This window comes from Danio rerio, chromosome 15 (assembly GCF_052040795.2).
Source record: "Danio rerio strain M-AB ecotype USA chromosome 15, GRCz13ab, whole genome shotgun sequence".
In the NCBI taxonomy this organism is placed as follows: domain Eukaryota; kingdom Metazoa; phylum Chordata; class Actinopteri; order Cypriniformes; family Danionidae; genus Danio; species Danio rerio.
Genome location: NC_141035.1, coordinates 45,274,216 through 45,295,000, shown reverse-complemented (window position 1 = coordinate 45,295,000; position 20,785 = coordinate 45,274,216). Strand labels below are relative to the sequence as shown.

At 39.9% G+C, this 20,785-nt stretch overlaps 1 protein-coding gene across 21 annotated transcripts in view; it reads right to left on the bottom strand.

Moving 5' to 3' along the window:
- tiam1b (TIAM Rac1 associated GEF 1b) overlaps positions 1–20,785 on the bottom strand; it is a 209,083-nt gene that overhangs the window by 30,238 nt on the left and 158,060 nt on the right. For 20 of the 21 annotated variants that reach the window (XR_015509887.1, XR_015509880.1, XR_015509878.1 and 17 more), the window contains one exon: positions 6,580–6,777. Coding sequence is in view for 4 of the 21 variants with exons in the window: in XM_087284580.1 (XP_087140706.1) it covers positions 6,580–6,777 (198 nt within the window). In the remaining 17 variants the exon portion in view is untranslated. Of the gene's footprint in view, positions 1–4,023; positions 5,239–5,998; positions 6,778–20,785 lie in introns of those variants that run through there. The other variant, XR_015509890.1, reaches the window with a different exon arrangement.

Genomic DNA, 20,785 nt, shown 5'->3' with positions numbered 1-20,785 from the left:
AACCGACTCTCTGTGGTTGTTGTGGTCGAAAAGTGTAGAGTTTAACCCCGGCATCCTGGCCAATTTTGCCCACTGGCCTCTGTCCATCATGGAATCCTAACACTGGAATCTCTGTCTCCTCTCCACCAATCAGCTGGTGTGCGGTCTGGAGCAAAATGGCTGCGGTCGCGTCATACAGGTGGATGCTGCGCTCTGGTAGTGGATGAGGAGATTCCCCACCTATGTGTAAAGCGATTCGAGCGCCCAGAAAAGTGCTTTATAAATGTAAGGAATTATTATTATTATTATATAACAGTTAGGCCAGTCACACGGGTTTCATTCAGACTGAGGAGCTCTTTCCATAAATAGACAAATCACCTATTTAGATTTGGTGAAATTAGCAAGTTTGTGTGAATGAAAAATGTACAAATGATTATTTTGCTGGCACACATTGTTATTCTTTAGGTGACCAATAGGCCTATTTCACAGATAGATTGACTGGAATAGGGAGACACTATTTAAAATTTGAAGGGTTTATATCTAAATTAGAAATTTATATCTAAAAAAATATTTACATTTTGACAGGTTTAATATATATATTATCGTAAATATATATCGTAAATAATATATCGTAATATATTAACGGTAAAATCTTAGAAGAAATTGTGCAAGTTATGAAAACATCAACCTGCAGTCTTGACACGCTCCCCACATCATTCTTCAAAACGGTGTTTACCTGTTTAGAAATGGATCTCCTAAAAGTGGTAAATGAGTCACTTCTCTCAGGGATTTTTCCAAACTCACTTAAAACTGCAGTTGTTAAACCCCTCTTGAAGAAGAGCAACCTGGATAACACCCTATTGAGCAATTACAGGCCAATCTCAAATCTCCCTTTCATTGGCAAAATCATTGAAAAAGTTGTTTTTAACCAGGTTAACAAGTTCTTAAACTTCAAGGGGTGTTTAGACAATTTTCAATCTGGTTTCAGAGCACATCACAGTACAGCGAGCGCTCTTATAAAGATAATCAATGATATACGCCTAAATACAGATTCAGGTAAAATAACAGTGCTGGTATTGCTCGATCTCAGTGCTGCATTTGACACTGTCGATCACAGCATACTTCTGGATAGGCTGGAAAACTGGGTTGGGCTGTCTGGGACAGTCCTCAAATGGTTCAGATCTTACCTTGAAGGGAGAGGTTACTATGTCAGTATAGGTGATCATAGGTCGAGGTGGACACCCATGACATGTGGAGTCCCACAAGGCTCGATTCTGGCACCTCTCCTGTTCAACCTTTACATGCTCCCTCTAAGCCAAATAATGAGAAAGAATCAAATCTCCTACCACAGCTATGCTGATGACACTCAGATCTACCTAGCCTTACTGCCTAATGACTACAGCCCCATTGACACCCTCTGCCAATGCATTGATGAAGTGAGCAATTGGATGTGCCAAAATTTTCTTCAGTTAAACAAAGAGAAAACTGAAGTCATTGCGTTTGGGAACAGAGATGAGGTTCTCAAGGTGAATGTGAAACCTTGGCACTAAAGGTCAAACGACAAAAAATAAGGTCAAGAATCTTGGTGTGACTCTGGAGTCAGATCTGAGTTTCAACAGTCATGTCAAAGCAGTCAGTAAATCAGCATACTATCATCTCAAAAACATAGCAAGAATCAGATGCTTTGTTTCCAGTGAAGACTTAGAGAAACTTGTTCATGCTTTTATCAGCAGCAGGGTGGATTACTGTAATGGACTCCTCACTGGCCTTCCCAAAAAGACAGTCAGACACTTGCAGCTCATCCAGAACGCTGCAGCCAGAATTCTGACCAGAACCAGAAAATCAGAGCACATCACACCTGTCCTCAGGTCTCTACACTGGCTGCCAGTTACATTCAGAATAGATTTTAAAGTATTATTACTGGTCTATAAATCACTAAATGGCCAAGGACCTCAATACATTACAGATATGCTCACTGAATACAAACCTAACAGATCACTCAGATCTTTAGGATCATATAAACTAGAAGTTCCAAGAGCTCAATCAAAGCAGGGTGAATCTGCCTTCAGCCACTATGCTCCTCACTGCTGGAATCTGCTTCCAGAATTGATCAGATGTGCTCCAACATTAGGCACATTCAAATCAAGACTGAAAACACATCTGTTTAGCTGTGCCTTTACTGAATGAGCACTGTGCTGCGTCCGACAGATCGCACTATTATGTTTTTCGTTTTCTTTTTCATTCTTTTATAACCTATTTTAACTCATTTTAATTTGTTTTTATCTGTTTTTATTAATTTTTATTGTCTGCATTTTATTTTCCTAAACTTGTCTTTTTTATTCCTGTTTATGTAAAGCACTTTGAATTGCCACTGTGTATGAAATGTGCTATATAAATAAACTTGCCTTGCCTTGCCTATATATATATATATATATATATATATATATATATATATATATATATATATATATATATATATATATATATATTAGAATTAGGGAAAAAATTCTATAGGGAAAAAACTATATTTCAGGATTGTAAACAGGAACAAAAACGGGTGTAGGATCCAAGTGCAGATTTAATAATGTATTAGTGCAGTAAAAAAGACCAAAAATCCAAAAATCAAAGTAACAAAGTAAACAAACAAACAAGGAACTCAAACAGATAAACTAGATCTAGGACTTGACAACTCTGACAGGAAACTAGACAGGAATCAGGAATAACATTACACAAAGACGAACGACGAACTGACAAAAAGAGGTGGAATGGTTGAATATAAAGTCCAGGTAATCAACAGGGAAACAGAGACAGCTGTGATGGCAATCAGTGTACATGACAGACCGGATGTGTGCACGAAAGAATGTATGGAAATGTAGTTCTAAGCCACTGTAGTTTGCTGGGAGTAGCTGGCGAACTACAGTGGCATCTAGTGGACAAAACACAGTCATGACATATATATACACACACACACAGTTGAAGTCAGAATTATTAGCCCCCCTGAATTGTTTGCCCCCTGTTTATTTTTTTCCCTAATTCTGTTTAACAGAGAGAATTCTTCAACACATTTCTGAACATAATAGTTTTATAAACTCATCTCTAATAACTGATTTATGTTATCTTTGTCATGATGACAGTAAGTAATATTTGACTAGATATTTTTCAAGACATTTCTATACAGGTTAAAGTGACATTTAAAGGCTTATCTAGGTAAATTAGGTTAACTAGGCAGGTTAGGGTAATTAGGCAAGTTATTGTATAACGATGTTTTTTTCTGTAGACAGTCAGAAAAAAGATTTGCCTAAAGGGGCTAATAATTTTGTCCTTAAAAGGGTTTTTAAAAAAATGTAAAACTGCTTTTATTCTAGCCAAAATAAAACAAAGACTTTTTCCAGAAGAAAAAATATTATCAGACATACTGTGAAAAGTTCCTTGCTCTGTTAAACATCATTTTGGAAATATTCAAAAAAGAAAATTCTAATGGGGGCTAATAATTCTGACTTCAACTGAAAACTCTAAAAATGATAAGTGCACTTTAATTACCCGGATGATGCACTCATTCAGCCGCTAAAATGAAGTGTGGAATGATGGACACTTCACACACTTAACGACCACAGGTTTGCTCACGTAGCAGAAGGGGCAGAGCTACCGGGCGCACATGTTGGATTACTTTATTTATTTTGGATTGCGAAAGCAAAATTCTCCTATGAGAGTGGTTATAGCGCCTCCCGATGGTGAATGCGGTTATACTCATGGCAGGTGTTATTTGATAGCTTGGTCATTTATTTCACTGATTTGGCAACCGTCAAACATCATCAGAAAAACAGTTTGAATTTCCGCTTAGTAAAAAAACATTAGTGTGCCATCTGGGACGACACTACATACATATATAGTATGCTGGTGAATATGTAAGTGCATAAGTACATAGTGTATGAGTGCATAGTGAGCCATTTGGGACATAGCTATGGACACTTCACGCACTCAATGACTGCAGGTTTGCTCACATAGCGGAAGGGGCGGAGCTACAGGGTGCACATGTTAAATAACTTTATTTATTTTGGATTGTGAAAGCAAAATTCTCTTATGAGAGTCATTATAGCGCCTCCTGATGGTGAATGCGGTTATACTCATGGCAGGTGTTATTTGATAGCTTGGTCATTTAATTCACTGATTTTGCGATCGTCAAACATCATCAGGGAAACGGTTTGAATTTCTGCTTAGTTAAAAAACATTAGTGTGCCATTTGGGACGACACTACATACATGTATACTATGCTGTTGAATATGTAAGTGCATTAGTACATAGTGCATGAGTGCATAGTGAGCCATTTGGGACGCAGCTATGGACACTTCACGCACTCAATGACCGCAGGTTTGCTCATGTAGTGGAAGGGGCGGAGGTACCAGGCGCACATGTTGGATAACTTTATTTATTTTGGATTGCGAAAGCAAAATTCTCCTATGAGAGTGGTTATAGCGCCTCCCAATGGTGAATGCGGTTATACTCATGGCAGGTGTTATTTGATAGCTTGGTCATTTATTTTACTGATTTTGTGACTGTCAAACATCATCAGGAAAACGGTTTGAATTTCCGCTAAGTAAAAAAACATTAGTGTGCCATTTGGGACGACACTACATACATGTACTATGCTGGTGAATATGTAAGTGCATAAGTACATAGTGCATGAGTGTATAGTGACCCATTTGGGACATAGCTATGGACACGTCACACACTCAATGACCGCAGGTTTGCTCACATAGCGGAAGGGGCGGAGCTACAGGGCGCACATGTTGGATAACTTTATTTATTTTGGATTGCGAAAGCAAAATTCTCCTATGAGAGTGGTTATAGCGCCTCCCGATGGTGAATGCGGTTATACTCATGGCAGGTGTTATTTGATAGCTTGGTCATTTATTTTACTGATTTGGCGACCATCAAACGTCATCAGGGAAACGGTTTGAATTTCCGCTTAGTTAAAAAACATTAGTGTGCCATTTGGGACGCCACTACATACATAAATACTATGTTGTTGAATATGTAAGTGCATAAGTACATAGTGCATGAGTGCATAGTGTATAGTGAGCCATTTGGGGCATAGCTATGGACACGTCACACACTCAATGACCGCAGGTTTGCTCACGCAGTGGAAGGGGCGAAGCTACCGGGCGCACATGTTGGATTACTTTATTTATTTTGGATTGCGAAAGCAAAATTCTCCTATGAGAGTGGTTATAGCGCCTCCCGATGGTGAATGCGGTTATACTCACGGCAGGTGCTATTTGATAGCTTGGTCATTTATTTTACTGATTTGGCGACCGTCAAACGTCATCAGGAAACGGTTTGAATTTCCGCTTAGTAAAAAAACATTAGTGTGCCATTTGGGACGACACTACATACATATAATATGCTGTTTAGTGTTGTAAGGGCATAAGTACATAGTGCAAGAGTGCATAGTGTATAGTGAGCCATTTCGGGCATAGCTATGGACACTTCACGCACTCAATGACCGCAGGTTTGCTCACGTAGCGGAAGGGGCGGAGCTACCGGGCGCACATGTTGGATTACTTTATTTATTTTGGATGGTGAAAGCAAAATTCTCCTATGAGAGTGGTTATAGCGCCTCCTGATGGTGAATGCGGTTATACTCACGGCAGGTGCTATTTGATAGCTTGGTCATTTATTTTACTGATTTGGTGACTGTCAAACGTCATCAGGGAAACGGTTTGAATTTCCGCTAAGTAAAAAAACATTAGTGTGCCATTTGGGACGACACTACATACATATATACTATGCTGGTGAATATGTAAGTGCATAAGTACATAGTGCATGAGTGCATAGTGAGCCATTTGGGGCATAGCTATGGACACTTCACGCACTCAATGACTGCAGGTTTGCTCACGTAGCGGAAGGGGCGGAGCTACCGGGCGCACATGTTGGATTACTTTATTTATTTTGGATGGTGAAAGCAAAATTCTCCTATGAGAGTGGTTATAGCGCCTCCCGATGGTGAATGCGGTTATACTCATGGCAGGTGTTATTTGATAGCTTGGTCATTTATTTTACTGATTTGGCGACTCATCAGGGAAACGGTTTGAATGTCCGCTTAGTAAAAAACATTAGTGTACCATTTGGGACGACACTACATACATATACTATGCTGTTTAGTGTTGTAAGGGCACTAACATGAGTGCATAGTGTGCCATTTGAGACGCAGCTAATGGTACACAAAAATAAAGCCCCGCCCCCTACTCAATATTCCATTTCAGCACATCAGCATACTGAAATAAAAGTCTGAGCAACTTTCATTTAAGTGTACACTACAGCCCACAGCACAAACTAATGCAAGGTCATGTGATATTTGCAGTAACACACTGCTTGAATTGATCTCTGCACACACACTCTCTCCTGAAGGCTTTTCTTAATGAATAATATGCAGAGTTCAGTATCCACCTCCATTCATAAGTGTCAGAGTGAGTGCTAAAAGGCAAATCAAGGGCACAGTTAGTTTCCCTGCCGGCCTGAGAACTGGATGAAGGGCACAAACTCACACACTTGAGTTCGCCTGACTAAAACACACACACACACACACACACAGGTACTGACTTTGACGTATGTGCGCTCCGTCTCCACCAGTTCGCAGATGACTTTGCGGAGTTTGTCGGCATCGGAGAGCTGGCGTGGAGTGGCGGTACTGGGAGGAAGTGATGAAGACTCCGGGACGGATGAAGAAGAGACGGATTCAGAGGAGGAGGGATTCATCTCGTGCAGACTGCGGCAGAACGCTGCCACCTGCTCCGTACTCTACAGAGAGACAGAGAGAGAGACCTGATGAGTGACACACACACACACTCTCTCACAGACACACACACATTAAGACAGAGATACACACACATATACACACAAAGACACACACATGCACATATACGCACACACACACTCGCTCAAACACACACTCTCTCTCACACACATTAAGACAGAAATACACACACATACACACACAAAGACACACACACACATGCACATATACACACACATATCCACTCACACACACTTCCTCTCTCACACACACACATTAAGACAGAGATATACACACAGACACACACATGCACATATACACACACACATACTCACTCACACACACACATGCTCTCACACACACATTAAGACAGATATACACACACATATACACACAAAGACACACACACTTACTCTCTCACACACATTAAGACAGAGATACACACACATACACACACAAAGACACACACACATGCACATATACATATACACACACATATTCACTCACACACACTTTCTCTCTCACACACACATTAAGAAAGAGATACACACACATATACACACAAAGACAAACACACATGCACATATACACACACACATACTCTCTTTCACACACATTAAGGCAGATATACACACACAGACACACATGCATGCACATATATACACACACACATACTCTCTCTCACACACACATTAAGGCAGAGATACACAAACATATACACACACACACACACACATTTACACACACACATACTCTCTCACACACACATTAAGGCAGAGATACACACACATATACACACAGATACACACACATGCACTTATACACACACACATACTCTCACACACACATTAAGGCAGAGATACACACACATTTACACACACAGACACACACGCATGCACATATACACACACACATACTCTCTCACACACACACACACACATTAAGGCAGAGATACACACACATATACACACAGACACACACACATGCACATATACACACACACATACTCTCTCTCACACACACACATTAAGACAGAGATACACACACATACACACAGACACACACACACTCTCTCTCACACACACACACACTCACACATTAAGACAGAGATACACATACATATACACACAGACACACACAAATGCACATATACATATACGCACACACAAACTGACACACAAACTCTCTCTCTCTCACACACACATTAAGACAGATACACACATATACACAGACACACACACACATATACGCACACACATAAACTCTCTCTCTCTCTCTCTCTCTTACAGACACACACACACACACAAGCACATTTTCTCTCTCTCTCTCACATACACAGACACACAATCTCACAGACACACACAAACACACACACATATATATACACACACACAAACAAACCCAATCTCACAGACACACACATATACACACACATACACACAAACTCACAATAGACAGACACCACAAAAACAGAGAAGAAGGATACACAAACATGCACAGAGACAGAGATACACACACACACACACACACACGCATACATACACACTCACAATAGACACAGACACCACAAACACACATGCACTCGCATAAACAAACACACACACACTACAAACTCACACGCTGACACACACTCGCAGCAGCACCTGCAGCTGGATCAGATGTCTGTCAGGATGAAGAACGCTATAAAAATCATTAGCACTCATTTGCTCTATTTTCAGCCTCTCTCTCTCTCTCTCTCTCTCTCTCCCTCTCTCTCTCCATCCTCCCTCTCTGCTCTTCTGAAATGTCTTCATTTCTTCTGAACGGCAACCAAAACACAAGCACCTGTCTGTGGATGCGGTTGCTATGGGAACGGCTGTGATGGCACATGGACTGTCATTCACACAGTAACACTGATGGACTGAGAGAAAGTACCATTCATCCATCCATCCATCCACCCGTCCAATGTCTTCCAATATGATAGATCAATCTGCATCAGTCACAAATGCTGATTAGACAAGGACAATGTGGAGCAATATGAAAGTAAAGAGCTGGATACTGTCCCAAACAAGTCAATATTATTAACAATGTCTTCCTTAGACCACAAAACCACAAGTCTTATAGCAAAAAACTCAGGATATGGGTCAAAATGAAAAAAAAAAAATGTATAACAAAAAAGCATTAGAATAATAAGTAAAAATCCAGTTCCATAAAGATTTTAGGCCCTATCATACACCCGGTACAATAAGGAGCAAGACGTATTTGGCGCGATTTGTTGCAGTTTTCAGACCAGCGCAACTCTAATTTTCACATTTTGCACCACGTTGTTTTCAAGAGTTCACCCTTAGCTGATGATTGATTATGGAGCGTGTTTGGCATGCTGTCTCGGGAGAGAGCCCTAAACTCGTAAGATCCTCGAGCCTGTTGCAGGATGAGAGGGAACCAGGTCCAGGTGCTATCAATCATAAGCGTGTGCTCCTCTTGAAATTAGTTTATAAATAAACTTCAGTAAATAGTAAAACTTTTGTAGACTCATGGGTGTTTTGTTCTATAAAGGAGGTGTGCTAAGGTGCATTGTCGGTGTGTTGCTATTTTGAAGAACTGAAATAGACCACGCCATTGACCAACTGAAAGCTGCTCTGAAGTCCAGCACAGACCGCGTTAGTTATGCCCCAATGCAGGTACAAACAAGTACACATTGTTTAATACTGGGGATGTACAGCAATACACCAACATCTTTACCAGGGCTCGAAATTTCCACTATTTTGGTTGCATATGCGCCCGAAATTGAAGCCATACAACCTCATAATACATTTGGGGGCAATTGTGCGACTGCACATAATGGTTGTAGTGCGACCTGTTTTGTTTTTTTCTAAAAACGTGCTGAATCGGTCTTCCTTGCCGATTTATCGGTTTATATTAGCTGTCAATCACTCAAGGCTTTCCGCTGTCAGATGACAGGGAGCTTTTATGAGCGCAGGAAATGCAAAGTACATCGTATCTCCATGTGCTGCATTCACTGCGTGCTCAGAGCAAAAGTCCGCTACATGTAAAATGTAACACTGTTTCGCCAAAGAAGCTCGCCTTTACTAAGTTTAAACTGATGTGGCTCATAACAAAGAACGGTATTGCACCAGTGGTCATCAGGAGAATCCTGCTCTGCCCCCCTCATATATTGGCTGACTCGTCTGCTTTCCACAAACGTAGAAAAATATAAATGAGCGCATAACGAGACCTGCATTTTAAATGACACAAACCCAAACCAAAACTTTCAAATCTTTAATTCATTATAAAACAGGTAAGTGACATTTTAAGTCGATCTCTCTCTTTTTAGTATTTTGTAGTCAACCCAAGCTCATTCTGAAAACGTAGTCCCGCGGACGTTTCTGGAGACAGCGGAATACATCCCGACAGATACGTACGGCCGCGTTTATTTTTTTCAAGCGAACGCTAAGGGGCGGTGTGACGCTGTTCCCTAACGTGCTTGCCAGCCGGCCGGCCGACCGCTTACCTCCTTATGGAGGGCTTCCCCGCTGCAACCTGTTTGTCCACTCAGCTCACCGTGTACGTCGGCAGGCTCGAGATGCAAAGAGGAGTTGACCACAGCGATCGGTTTCGAGTCCAGGGAACAGCGGTTCAGCAATCAGGTAAGACAAAAATAGAATCCCAAAAATTAAGTGAACGAGTTTTGTAACAGGGTGAGAACGCGGTAAAATCCGAAAATGCGGTAGAAAAAAAAATCAGGGCTTTTCTTTTTTTGGACGGCTTTTTGTAAACTGTTGCTCGGGTCTAGGGAAGCGAGCGGGCGGGCGGGTCGATCGGTAAAATTGGTTGGGTTCAGGGATGGAGGAGGGCGGGTCGGCCGATCGGCCGGTGGCATAGTCAATCATCCTGTCAGTCGGACAGCGGCCTCTGGTGGGTTCACGCGAGAACAGCGCGGGCGCGAACCGCACATGGAGAGGCGTTTGAGATGCGAAAAAGCGCACAACAGCGGCCTCTCGCGGATTCGCAAAAACTGCAGCCGTACGTACCCGCCGAGACGTATTCCGTGGTCTCCAGAAACGTCCGCGGGACTACGTTTCCACAATGAGCCCGGGTTGTTTGTAGTGCTGTATTTATACCATAGTAATCTGGTAGTGTTTGCTTTGCTTTGGCTTTTTTCGAGGTTAATTATTCTGATCTCCCAATTGCAACAGAGAAATACTGGGAAATCTCTGCAGACTGATGGCATTTCATGTTGTTCAGCCTTATAATCTTAAAATGTGAGCAAAATCACCCATTTTGTCATCACTTTAGATATTACGCTGGGCTAGAGAATCATTCAAACACTAGCTCTAAAGTGATGTTTTGTGAATGAGCAACGGTTTCTGATGTTCTGTCGTCAGTAGCCGATGTGAAGGAATGGCGGAAGAAAGTAGTTCCTCATACAAAAGAGTTTTTGAGACTCTCTGTGTTTGATTTTCTTTTTTATACACACAATTAGGCCATTGAACTGTTGTATAAACGCAATATCACACAAGTAGCAGTGCGATATGGCTGTATATCATCACTGGTGGGACACTAAGGCATTCGGCCAGTGGTCTTGAGTCAACGAATGCCTCCCACCAGCACAGATAAACAGCCATATTGCTGTACGTAATATATACAGTAAAAAAACAATAACATAAATGTTAACTAATAAAAAATAAAATGAAAACACACACACACACACATATAGATAGATAGATGGATGGATGGATGGATGGATTATGGATGGAGGATGAATGGATGGATGGATGGATGGATGGATGGATGGGTGGATGGATGGATGGATGGATGGATGGATGGATGGATGGATGGATAGATAGATAGATAGATAGATAGATAGATAGATAGATAGATAGATAGATAGATAGATAGATAGATAGATAGATAGATAGATAGATAGATAGATAGATAGATAGATAGATAAATAGATAGATAGATAGATAGATAGATAGATAGATAGATAGATAGATAGATAGATAGATAGATAGATAGATAGATAGATAGATAGATAGATAGATAGATAGATAGATAGATAGATAGATAGATAGATAGATAGATTCGTGCACTAATACAAAGTTTCTTGTTTCCTTCTTTTACACTTTTTCAAGTAACGTCCAAGGCAAGTTCTTCTGAATATTCTGAACAATCTCAAACATTTCCCTGAGATTACAGAAAAAAGATATCCTATTACTCATTGTATCAAACAAAACCCTGAATACCACTGGCAGGCTTTATAATGACAAACTTTGCAAACTTCATTGAATCGTCGCTGAAAGTGTTCATTAGAGCATTAAACAAGCTGAAGAGAGTTTAATTACATACAAATGAGCAGCAAAACAATGCTCCGACGGGAATGAAAATTAAATCTCACTTCATTGCTTCAAACATTTGGCTAACGTTTATACGCCTCATATGGCATTCGAACAGATCACAGCCGCAGCTTAAAGCTTTTCCGATTGGCTGTTGCTCTTCATGATTTCTCAAAGCAACAATTTAAGTGACATCTGTCAAGAGGGTTTTGTGTGTTATAAAAAAATAGAATAACACTTTACTTAAAGGGGATGTTCATAAGACTGTCATGAATCCTTTATAATCATTCGGTCAGTTATGTTATTTTAAATGTCAATGTGACATTGTTTGAGATGTATGACAACTTGACATAAACAAATGCAACGTAACCTGTCTTCCTCATGACAACTTGAAATTGCCATGACAGCGTAACTTGTCATAAACCTGTCATAAACATAGTCATAAATATTTTTATGGTCAATTTCTTCTGTGTAACTTATAATTCCTGAAAAAACTTTGCTAAAAACTCAATTTCCAAAAAAACTGACCCATATGACTAGCTTTGTGGTGACAATTGGCTGTATGAATGAAGGTCAACCGTCCCAAACAAGTTAATATTATTAACATTATGTTCCCAGGACCACAAAAGTCTTTTGTTGCAAAGATATTATTTGGGCAAAAAACAAAAATACATGATATGAGTCAAAATGATCAAAACAAAAAAAAGTAACAATCATATTCAATGAAGATAATTTAGTCAATTTCCTATTGTATTTTCAACTGCATTAAACATATTTTTTATTAGTAATTTTCATGGCTAAGAACTTTATTTGTACTACTTTAAACATGATTTTCTCAATATGTGGATTTTTAAGCCTCCTATTACAGATTGTCCAAACAAAATAATTAATCAATGATAAACTTGTTTGTTCTGCTTTCATTTAAGATATCAGTCTGACCCAGGCTCAATTTGGATACGTACCCCTGCAAACATTTCTGGAGATCACAAAATATGTCCCAGGAGGTAAATTTATTTATTTATTTATTTTTGTTTTGTTATCCACCAGAGGCCGCTGTGTACACTTTTCAGATCTCAAATTTCTCTCGCAACTGTCCTTAGTCCCTGATGTTTTAGCGTAAATCCATCAGAGGCCGCTGCTGACTGACTGACTGACTGACCGATCCCCCATCCACTCCTTTCCCTAAACCCAACCATTAGTGTTTTCAAAAGCACAGATTGACCACTGACTCTCTTCCCTAAACTCAATCGATGATGTTTTCAAAAGCACCGATTGACCAGCACCCACCCACTTCCCTAAACACAACCGATATTGTTTTTAAAAGCACCGATTGACCAGCGCACAACCCCTACCCTAAACACAACCGATATTGTTTTTAAAAGCACCGATTGACCAGCGCACAACCCCTACCCTAAACACAACCGATATTGTTTTTAAAAGCACCGATTGACCAGCACCCACTGCCTTCCCTAAACCCAACCGATAGTGTTTTCAAAAGCACCGATTGATCCACTTACTTCCCTAAACCCAACCTATGGTGTTTTCAAAAACACTGATTGACCAGCACCCACTGCCTTCCCTAAACCCAACCAAAAGTGTTTTCAAAAGCACCAATTGAGCAGTGCCCACCTCCTTCCATAAACCCAACCAGTAGTGTTATCAAAAGCAGCGATTGACCAGCGCCCACCTCCTTCCCTACACCCAACCGATAGTGTTTTCAAAAGCACCGATTGACCAGTGCCCACTGACTTCCCTAAACCCAACCGATAGTGTTTTCAAAAGTACTGATTAACCCACTTACTTCCCTAAACCCAACCTATGGTGTTTTCAAAAGCACAGATTGACCCCCCCCCTTCCTCTAAATCCAACCGTTAGTGTTTTCAAAAGCACCGATTGACCCACTCACTTCCCTAAACCCAACCTTTAGTGTTTTCAAAAGCACCGATTGACCCACCCCCTTCCTCTAAACCCAACCGATAGTGTTTTCAAAAGCACAGATTGACCAGCACCCACCCCCTTCCCTAAACCTAACCGATAAAGTGTTTTCAAAAGCACAGATTGACCCGCCCCCTTCCCTAAACCCAACCTAGACGAATGCGGTGAGCCCCTGGGCAAACTGGTAACAGCAGAAAAGCCGTTCACAAGGAGATAAGTAGCCAACTGGTAGAGCGAAAACAAACAAGCCATCGACTGCATCATACCGCCCTGTAGCATTAATTTTAAAGACAAAAGGCAGCCATGCGTAGCTCTGGCTATATAATTAGTGCTCTCCAGAAATGTAAACGGCGGTACGTTTTCACAGTGAGACTGTGTTAGTTAAAACTCAAGTGCTTGAAAATGTGAAGTTGTTTCTGATGCCAGACTCTTTCACCCGCTTTCAATAATCTGAGCTGATCTTTTGCTTCCAGTCCTTGAGCTTTTAGATAAAAGCAGACAATGTTCTTTATATAAAAAAAATAGTCGTTCAAAATAACTCCTCAGGGAAATCATGGTGCCTCTCAGTCTGCATGTAAACAAATAAATCAGCTTCCAAATCAAAGATGCTGGATTTGATTCGCGAGGGTTAACCAAAACATCATCATCTGCCACAAGCACAGCATTCGAAAGTCAAGATGTTTATGATCCTGCAAATACTGAGGCATGATCACAGCATCTGTCAGGTTTTCTCCGTCACTCTCTGAAGCAGCACATTAGGAATTAGTAGCCCTCTGCTTTGGCGCACATCCACCAACACAAAGTCACACTGGAGGGTTTTTTTCAAGAGAGACATAAAAGATCATTTGAAGTGGAAGATCAAGGCGAGTGCACAAAGCATTGTAGAAAACCCATGCAGTAAAAATAGAGTCTGAAAGCATTTTCTACTCGACATAAAGCATCGCTAGGAAGCAGCAGAACATGATGACACCAACGGGTTTCCCACTGTTCAAATCCTGAAAAAGAAGGGCTTCATTTTTAGACTTTTAGGATGGCTTGAAGAACATTCATTCATTTTCTTGTCGGCTTAGTCCCCTTATTAATCCGGGGTCGCCACAGCAGAATGAACCGATAACTTATCCAGCAAGTTTTTTACACAGCGGATGTTCTTCCAGCTGGGAAACATCCACACACACATTCACACACCAACTACGGACAATTTAGCCAACCCAATTCACCTGTACCACATGTCTTTGGACTGTGGGGGAAACCGGAGTACCCGGAGGAAACCCACGCGAACGCAGGGAGAACATGCAAACTCCACACAGAAACGCCAACTAAGCCGAGGATCGAACCAGCGACCCAGCAACCTTCTTGCTGTGAAGCGAACGTGCTACCCACTGCGCCACTGCATCGCCATGGCTTGAAGAACATATATAAACCATATACTGGCTCAATTGTTTGTTCATTGGCTTCATGCTTATTTGTTTCTATCTTCTTTTTCCTCTCGTTTTAGTCAATATCTTAACTGAAACAGTATGAATGAAACATATTACCAACCCAGGCTCATTCTGATAACGTACCTCTATATACATTTCTGGAAAGCACCAAATATGTCTCAGGAGCTACGTTTTTTTTGTTTTTTGTTTTCATGAATCCACCAGAGGCTGCAGTCTACACTTTTTGTGATATTCAAATTTCTCTTCATGTTAGTTAACGTTAGTTAATGAAAATACAGTAGTTCATTGTTAGTTCATGTTAACTCATGGTGCATTAACTAATGTTAACAAGCATGGACTTGGATGTTAATAATGCATTAGTAAATGTTCAATTATGATTAATAAATGCTGTTCATGTGTCGTTCATGATTAGTTCATGTCAGTAAATTCACTAACTAAAGATCCTTATTGTAAAGTGTTACTGTTATTCTTTGACAGAATAATGTCTTTTTGAGTGTTTTGATAAAGTTAGTGTGTGCGGAGATAGATGTGCTCTATTTTGAAATGAAGAGTTGGTATATATTTAACAAAATGTACTTTTGAGAGGAAAATTATCCATTTGGCCAATTGTGTTTTGTAGGTGTGAGTCTAGAAAGAGTTTAGAAAAAGTATCTGAAGTATAATCGTGTTACGAGAACCAGTGATCGCTCTCCGGAGATCCACTATAACCATGGACTACACTTCCGCCTTCTTCTGGACTACACTTCTCCCAGACACTCACGCCTGCTCACTCATCTAGCCTGATTACACTCGCATCACCTGAGGACTTTGAGACTGATTAGACACCCTTCATAAGCCACTCATTCACCCATCCAGTTTGCAGAGTCTTGATTGCTTCAAGTAACATCACAACGCGTTTCTCCTTGTCTGTTTCTCCGTGTCTCGATCCTAGCCTTGTATATCCCTGTTATCCTGTTTAGCCGCCAGCCTTACGACCTATTGCCTGTAACCTGATCACTACTCTGGATTGGCCCACATACACCTGTTAATACCTGATTTGACCATTGTTTGTTTGATTATTTTTTTTAATGTATTTACAGTAGAGAATAAGTATCAAACTTAATTATTGATGGATATTGGTTTGTGTGAAAGCACTACCAAATATTTGGAAAACTATTGATTATAAAACTATATCTGATTAGATTTTTGGCATTAAAAAAATCAACAATTTTGAATAATACGTTGTTTTTTTGGATACTGCATGCTGGTTTTATGTTCCAGGGTCTCAAACACAGTTGACGTCAAAATTATTAGCCCCGTGTTTATTTTTGTCCACAATTTCTGTTTAATGAAGAGAAGATTTTTTCAACACGTTTGTAAACATAATAGTTTTAATAACTCATTTCTAATGACTCATTAGTTTTATCTTTGCCATGATGACAGTAAATAATATTTTACTAGATATTTTTTAGCTTAAAGTAACATTTAAAGGCTTAACTAGGTCAATACGGTTAACTAGGCAGGATAAGGGTAATTGGGCAAGTAATTGTATAAAGATGGTTTGTTCTGTAGACTATCGAAAAAATAAATAGCTTAAAGGGACTAATAATTTTGACCTTAAAATGGATTTTAAAAAATTAAAAACTGCTTTTATTCTAGCTGAAATAAAAAAAATCTGAATTTCTCCAGAAGAAAAAATATTATCAGACATACTGCGAAAATTTCCTCGCTCTGCTAAACATCATTTGTGAAATATTTAAAAAGGAAAAAAATTTGAAATGGGGTGAATAATTCTGACTTCAACTGTATGTGTTCATTAAAACCATCAATGTGATTTGCATTCTCCTGAGAGAAAGCTCAACACAGACTGCTTCCAAAAAACAGCAACACTAATGTACTTAGCACACTAAAGGTGTTTATTTTGGCTGACACTGATTATTTTTTTTTAACATGTGAAAGCTGATTTCTGTGTTCATTAGCGGAGAGAGTCTTAGTGCTCCTCGACTGCCCACACAAGGACACACAAAGGATGAATTACAGTGTTTCTCTCAGCGTCCTTGAGTCTCAGAACCGCACAACAGAAAATACGACACCCCGCACGTCCAGCGCACACCACAATAAAACACATTAACTGCTGGGAAAATGCCAGAGTCACAGCTGAGGAGGGAAAACACGCTTGTTAGTGGTGGTTGCTAAGGTGCAGAGCGTGCATCTACTGTTTGAGCAAACCCTAAAAGACGAGGTTACATTATACTTGCTTCCACTGAGTGGTATGGTTCAGTACAGTACAGTCTGGTCTGGTACGGGTCACATTTATCAGGATTGTGCAAACAGTATCCTTTTGATAGCTGTGGAGTAAAACACTAGAAGTAAAGCAGCATAGGTCATTCACATGAGAAGAACTTCTCACAAAAAAAGGATGTGAGAAGATGTTTATATTTGCACATTTATATATACACGTTATTTACATGTTTATGTGTACAATACCTGACAAAAGTCTTGTCGCCTATACAAGTTTTAGGAACAGCAAATAATAACTCGACTTCTAGTGGATCATTTGGTATCAGAAGTGGCTTATATGAAAGGAAAAGGCCTCTAGATTACGCTTATTTGACCAAAATAATCAACCCAAGCTCATTCTGAAAACGTATTACGTGGCCGGAGGTACTTATGGCCGCATTTTGTCTTTTCAAGTGAATGCTACGGGGCGGTGTGACCCCGCTCCTCTTCGCGCTTGCCGACTGGGCTGACGGCTCGTGTGGAGGGCTTTCCTGCCGCAACTAGTTTGTCCGGTGAGCTCAAAGTGTTACGTTGGCGGAGCGGAGGTCCGGAGGAGGAACCGGCAGCGTTTGACGACCGGGTTCGCGTCCAGCGAAGAGTGGTTCCAGAAATCAGACAAAAAAACAGAAGCCAAAAAATAAAGCGAACGACTTTGTAACGGAGCGAGAATGCGATGAAATCCGACCAAAATTGGATAAGGGCTTTTCTTTTTCTGCATTGTTTTGGTAAATCGTCACTTGGGTTTAGGGGAGGAGGAGGGTGGCCAGGTTGGCCGCCCAGTCAATCATTCAGTCATTTGGCCAGTCGGTCAGTCGGACAGATGGTCGCTCGACAGCGGCCTCTGGCAGCTTTTTACGCGAGAACATAGTGGACGCCAACGGCACGCGGGCTCTTGCGAGAGGCGTTCGAGATGTGAAAACGCGCACATACACGAAAACAAAAACTGCACAAATACATACCTCCCGGGACGTATTTCGCGGTCTCCAGAAACATCCGTGGGGCTACATTTCCAAAATGAGCCTGGGTTGAAAATAAAATATGATCATGGCTTGATTTTAAATGATTTAATTAGGACAGTAAGGTCTGGCTTTGCTTAGACAAAAGTCTTGTCACTTAACAGCAATAATGTCCAGTATAGAATATAAAGTCCTGCTGCAGTGGAAACAGAATGAATATTGTGTCTGACTCCATCATGAGCTTGGAGGACTGCATCCACACATCTCTGCAATGACTTAAATCACTTATTAATAAATTCATCTGGAATGGCAAAGAAAGCGTTCTTGCAGGACTCCCAGAGTTTATCAAGATTCTTTGCATTCATCTTCAATGCCTCCTTCATCTTATCCCAGACATGCTCAATAATGCTCAAGTCTGGTAATTGGGCTGGCCAATCCCGAAGCACCTTGACCTTCTTTGCTTTCAGGAACTTTGATGTGGAGGCTGAAGTATGAGTAGAAGCACTATCCTGCTGAAGAATTTGCCCTCTCCTGTGGTTTGTAATGTAAAGGGCAGCACAAATTTCCTGATACCTTAGGCTGTTGATGTTGCATCCACTCTGCAGATCTCTTGCTCGCCTCCATACTGAATTTGGTCCCCAAACCATGATTTTTCCTTCACTAAACTTGATTGATCATTGTGAGAATCTTCGGTCCATGCGGCTTCCAGTAGGTCTTCTGCAGTATTTGTGATGATTGGGATGCAGTTCAACAGATTCAAAATCTAACTTCTGCCACTTTTCCAAATGATCAACTAGAAATCAAGTTATTATTTGTTGCTCTTACAACTGGGATCGACGACATGACTTTCAACATAACATATCTTAAAAACATAACATATCTTTAAAAAAAAAGTCTTATAATCTAAATGTATGCACAACAGTCTGTCCAGGTCAGTATCCTCATCATATATGAACGATAAATACACAGAGAACTTTTAAACAAATATTATTGTAAGAACGATAATTCAACTACATTGGTAAAAAAAAAAAAAAAAAAAAAAGAAGTTATAAACATAGTTAAGTTCTATAGAGATGGATTGTTGGTGAATGGATGCGTGTGGCTAGATTGGGTAGCTTTACATGGACATAGGAAATTTAAGACCTTTTTACATTTATTTAAGACCTACAAAACAACATTTCAGTGAATTTAAGACTTTTTTAAGTGCTAATTTTTTGTATTAAGACTTATTAAGACTCCGCGAACATCCTGATTTCATTTCCAATATTAGTAAATCTTTTCTAAACATATTCCCGACTTCACAGGAACTTTTTGTTACAATGCTATGGATCTTTTTTTGTTGATCTTACTATGAAGATAAGAGGCTGCAAGCTGTGAAGAAACAAACACATGCATGCCGTGGACCTACACAACGGGAAATTTACACTTCCAGTCAACTTCCCTCCATGAAGTCCCAAACAAGACCACCACATCCTGCTTACAAAAAGCAGGATTTATTGTCTTACCAAGTAAATGCATGACTCAAAATGTTTAGGAAAGTACTCAAAAGCTCATTTAAAATAAAAAAATGAAGCTAGTTTGTATTTTTAAGACCACTTTTAGCTAATTTTAGTAAGATGTCCAAATATGGTTCAGTTGTCTTAACAAATAAATACACAACTCAGAATGAATAAGTTATCGAAAAACTTCTTTAAAAAACAAAAATAAATGTAGTTAGTATTATTAGGATCATTTTAGGCTTATTTCAGCTATAGTAAAATGTCCAAATGTGGTTTAATTGACTCCCAGCTTGGATAAACTGACTCAGAATGTTCATGAAATTAAAACTCCCCAAATAAAGCTGTTTTTCTTGCTTAGACTACTTTGGACTGATTTAAACTTTTTAAGCGTAAGAAAAGCAAAATTGCTCATCATCACAATCTGATTGAGCTATAAATGTAATTAGACCAACAACAATTAAACAAATAAAACCTTAAAAAAGTGCATGGTACAATCATAGTACTAGATGGTACTTTCAATGCAAGACAAAAAAGACAACATGGTATTACTGTAGTAGAATATCCAAAGGTGGTTCAACTGTCTTAAATAAATGCACGAATTCCAGTTTGG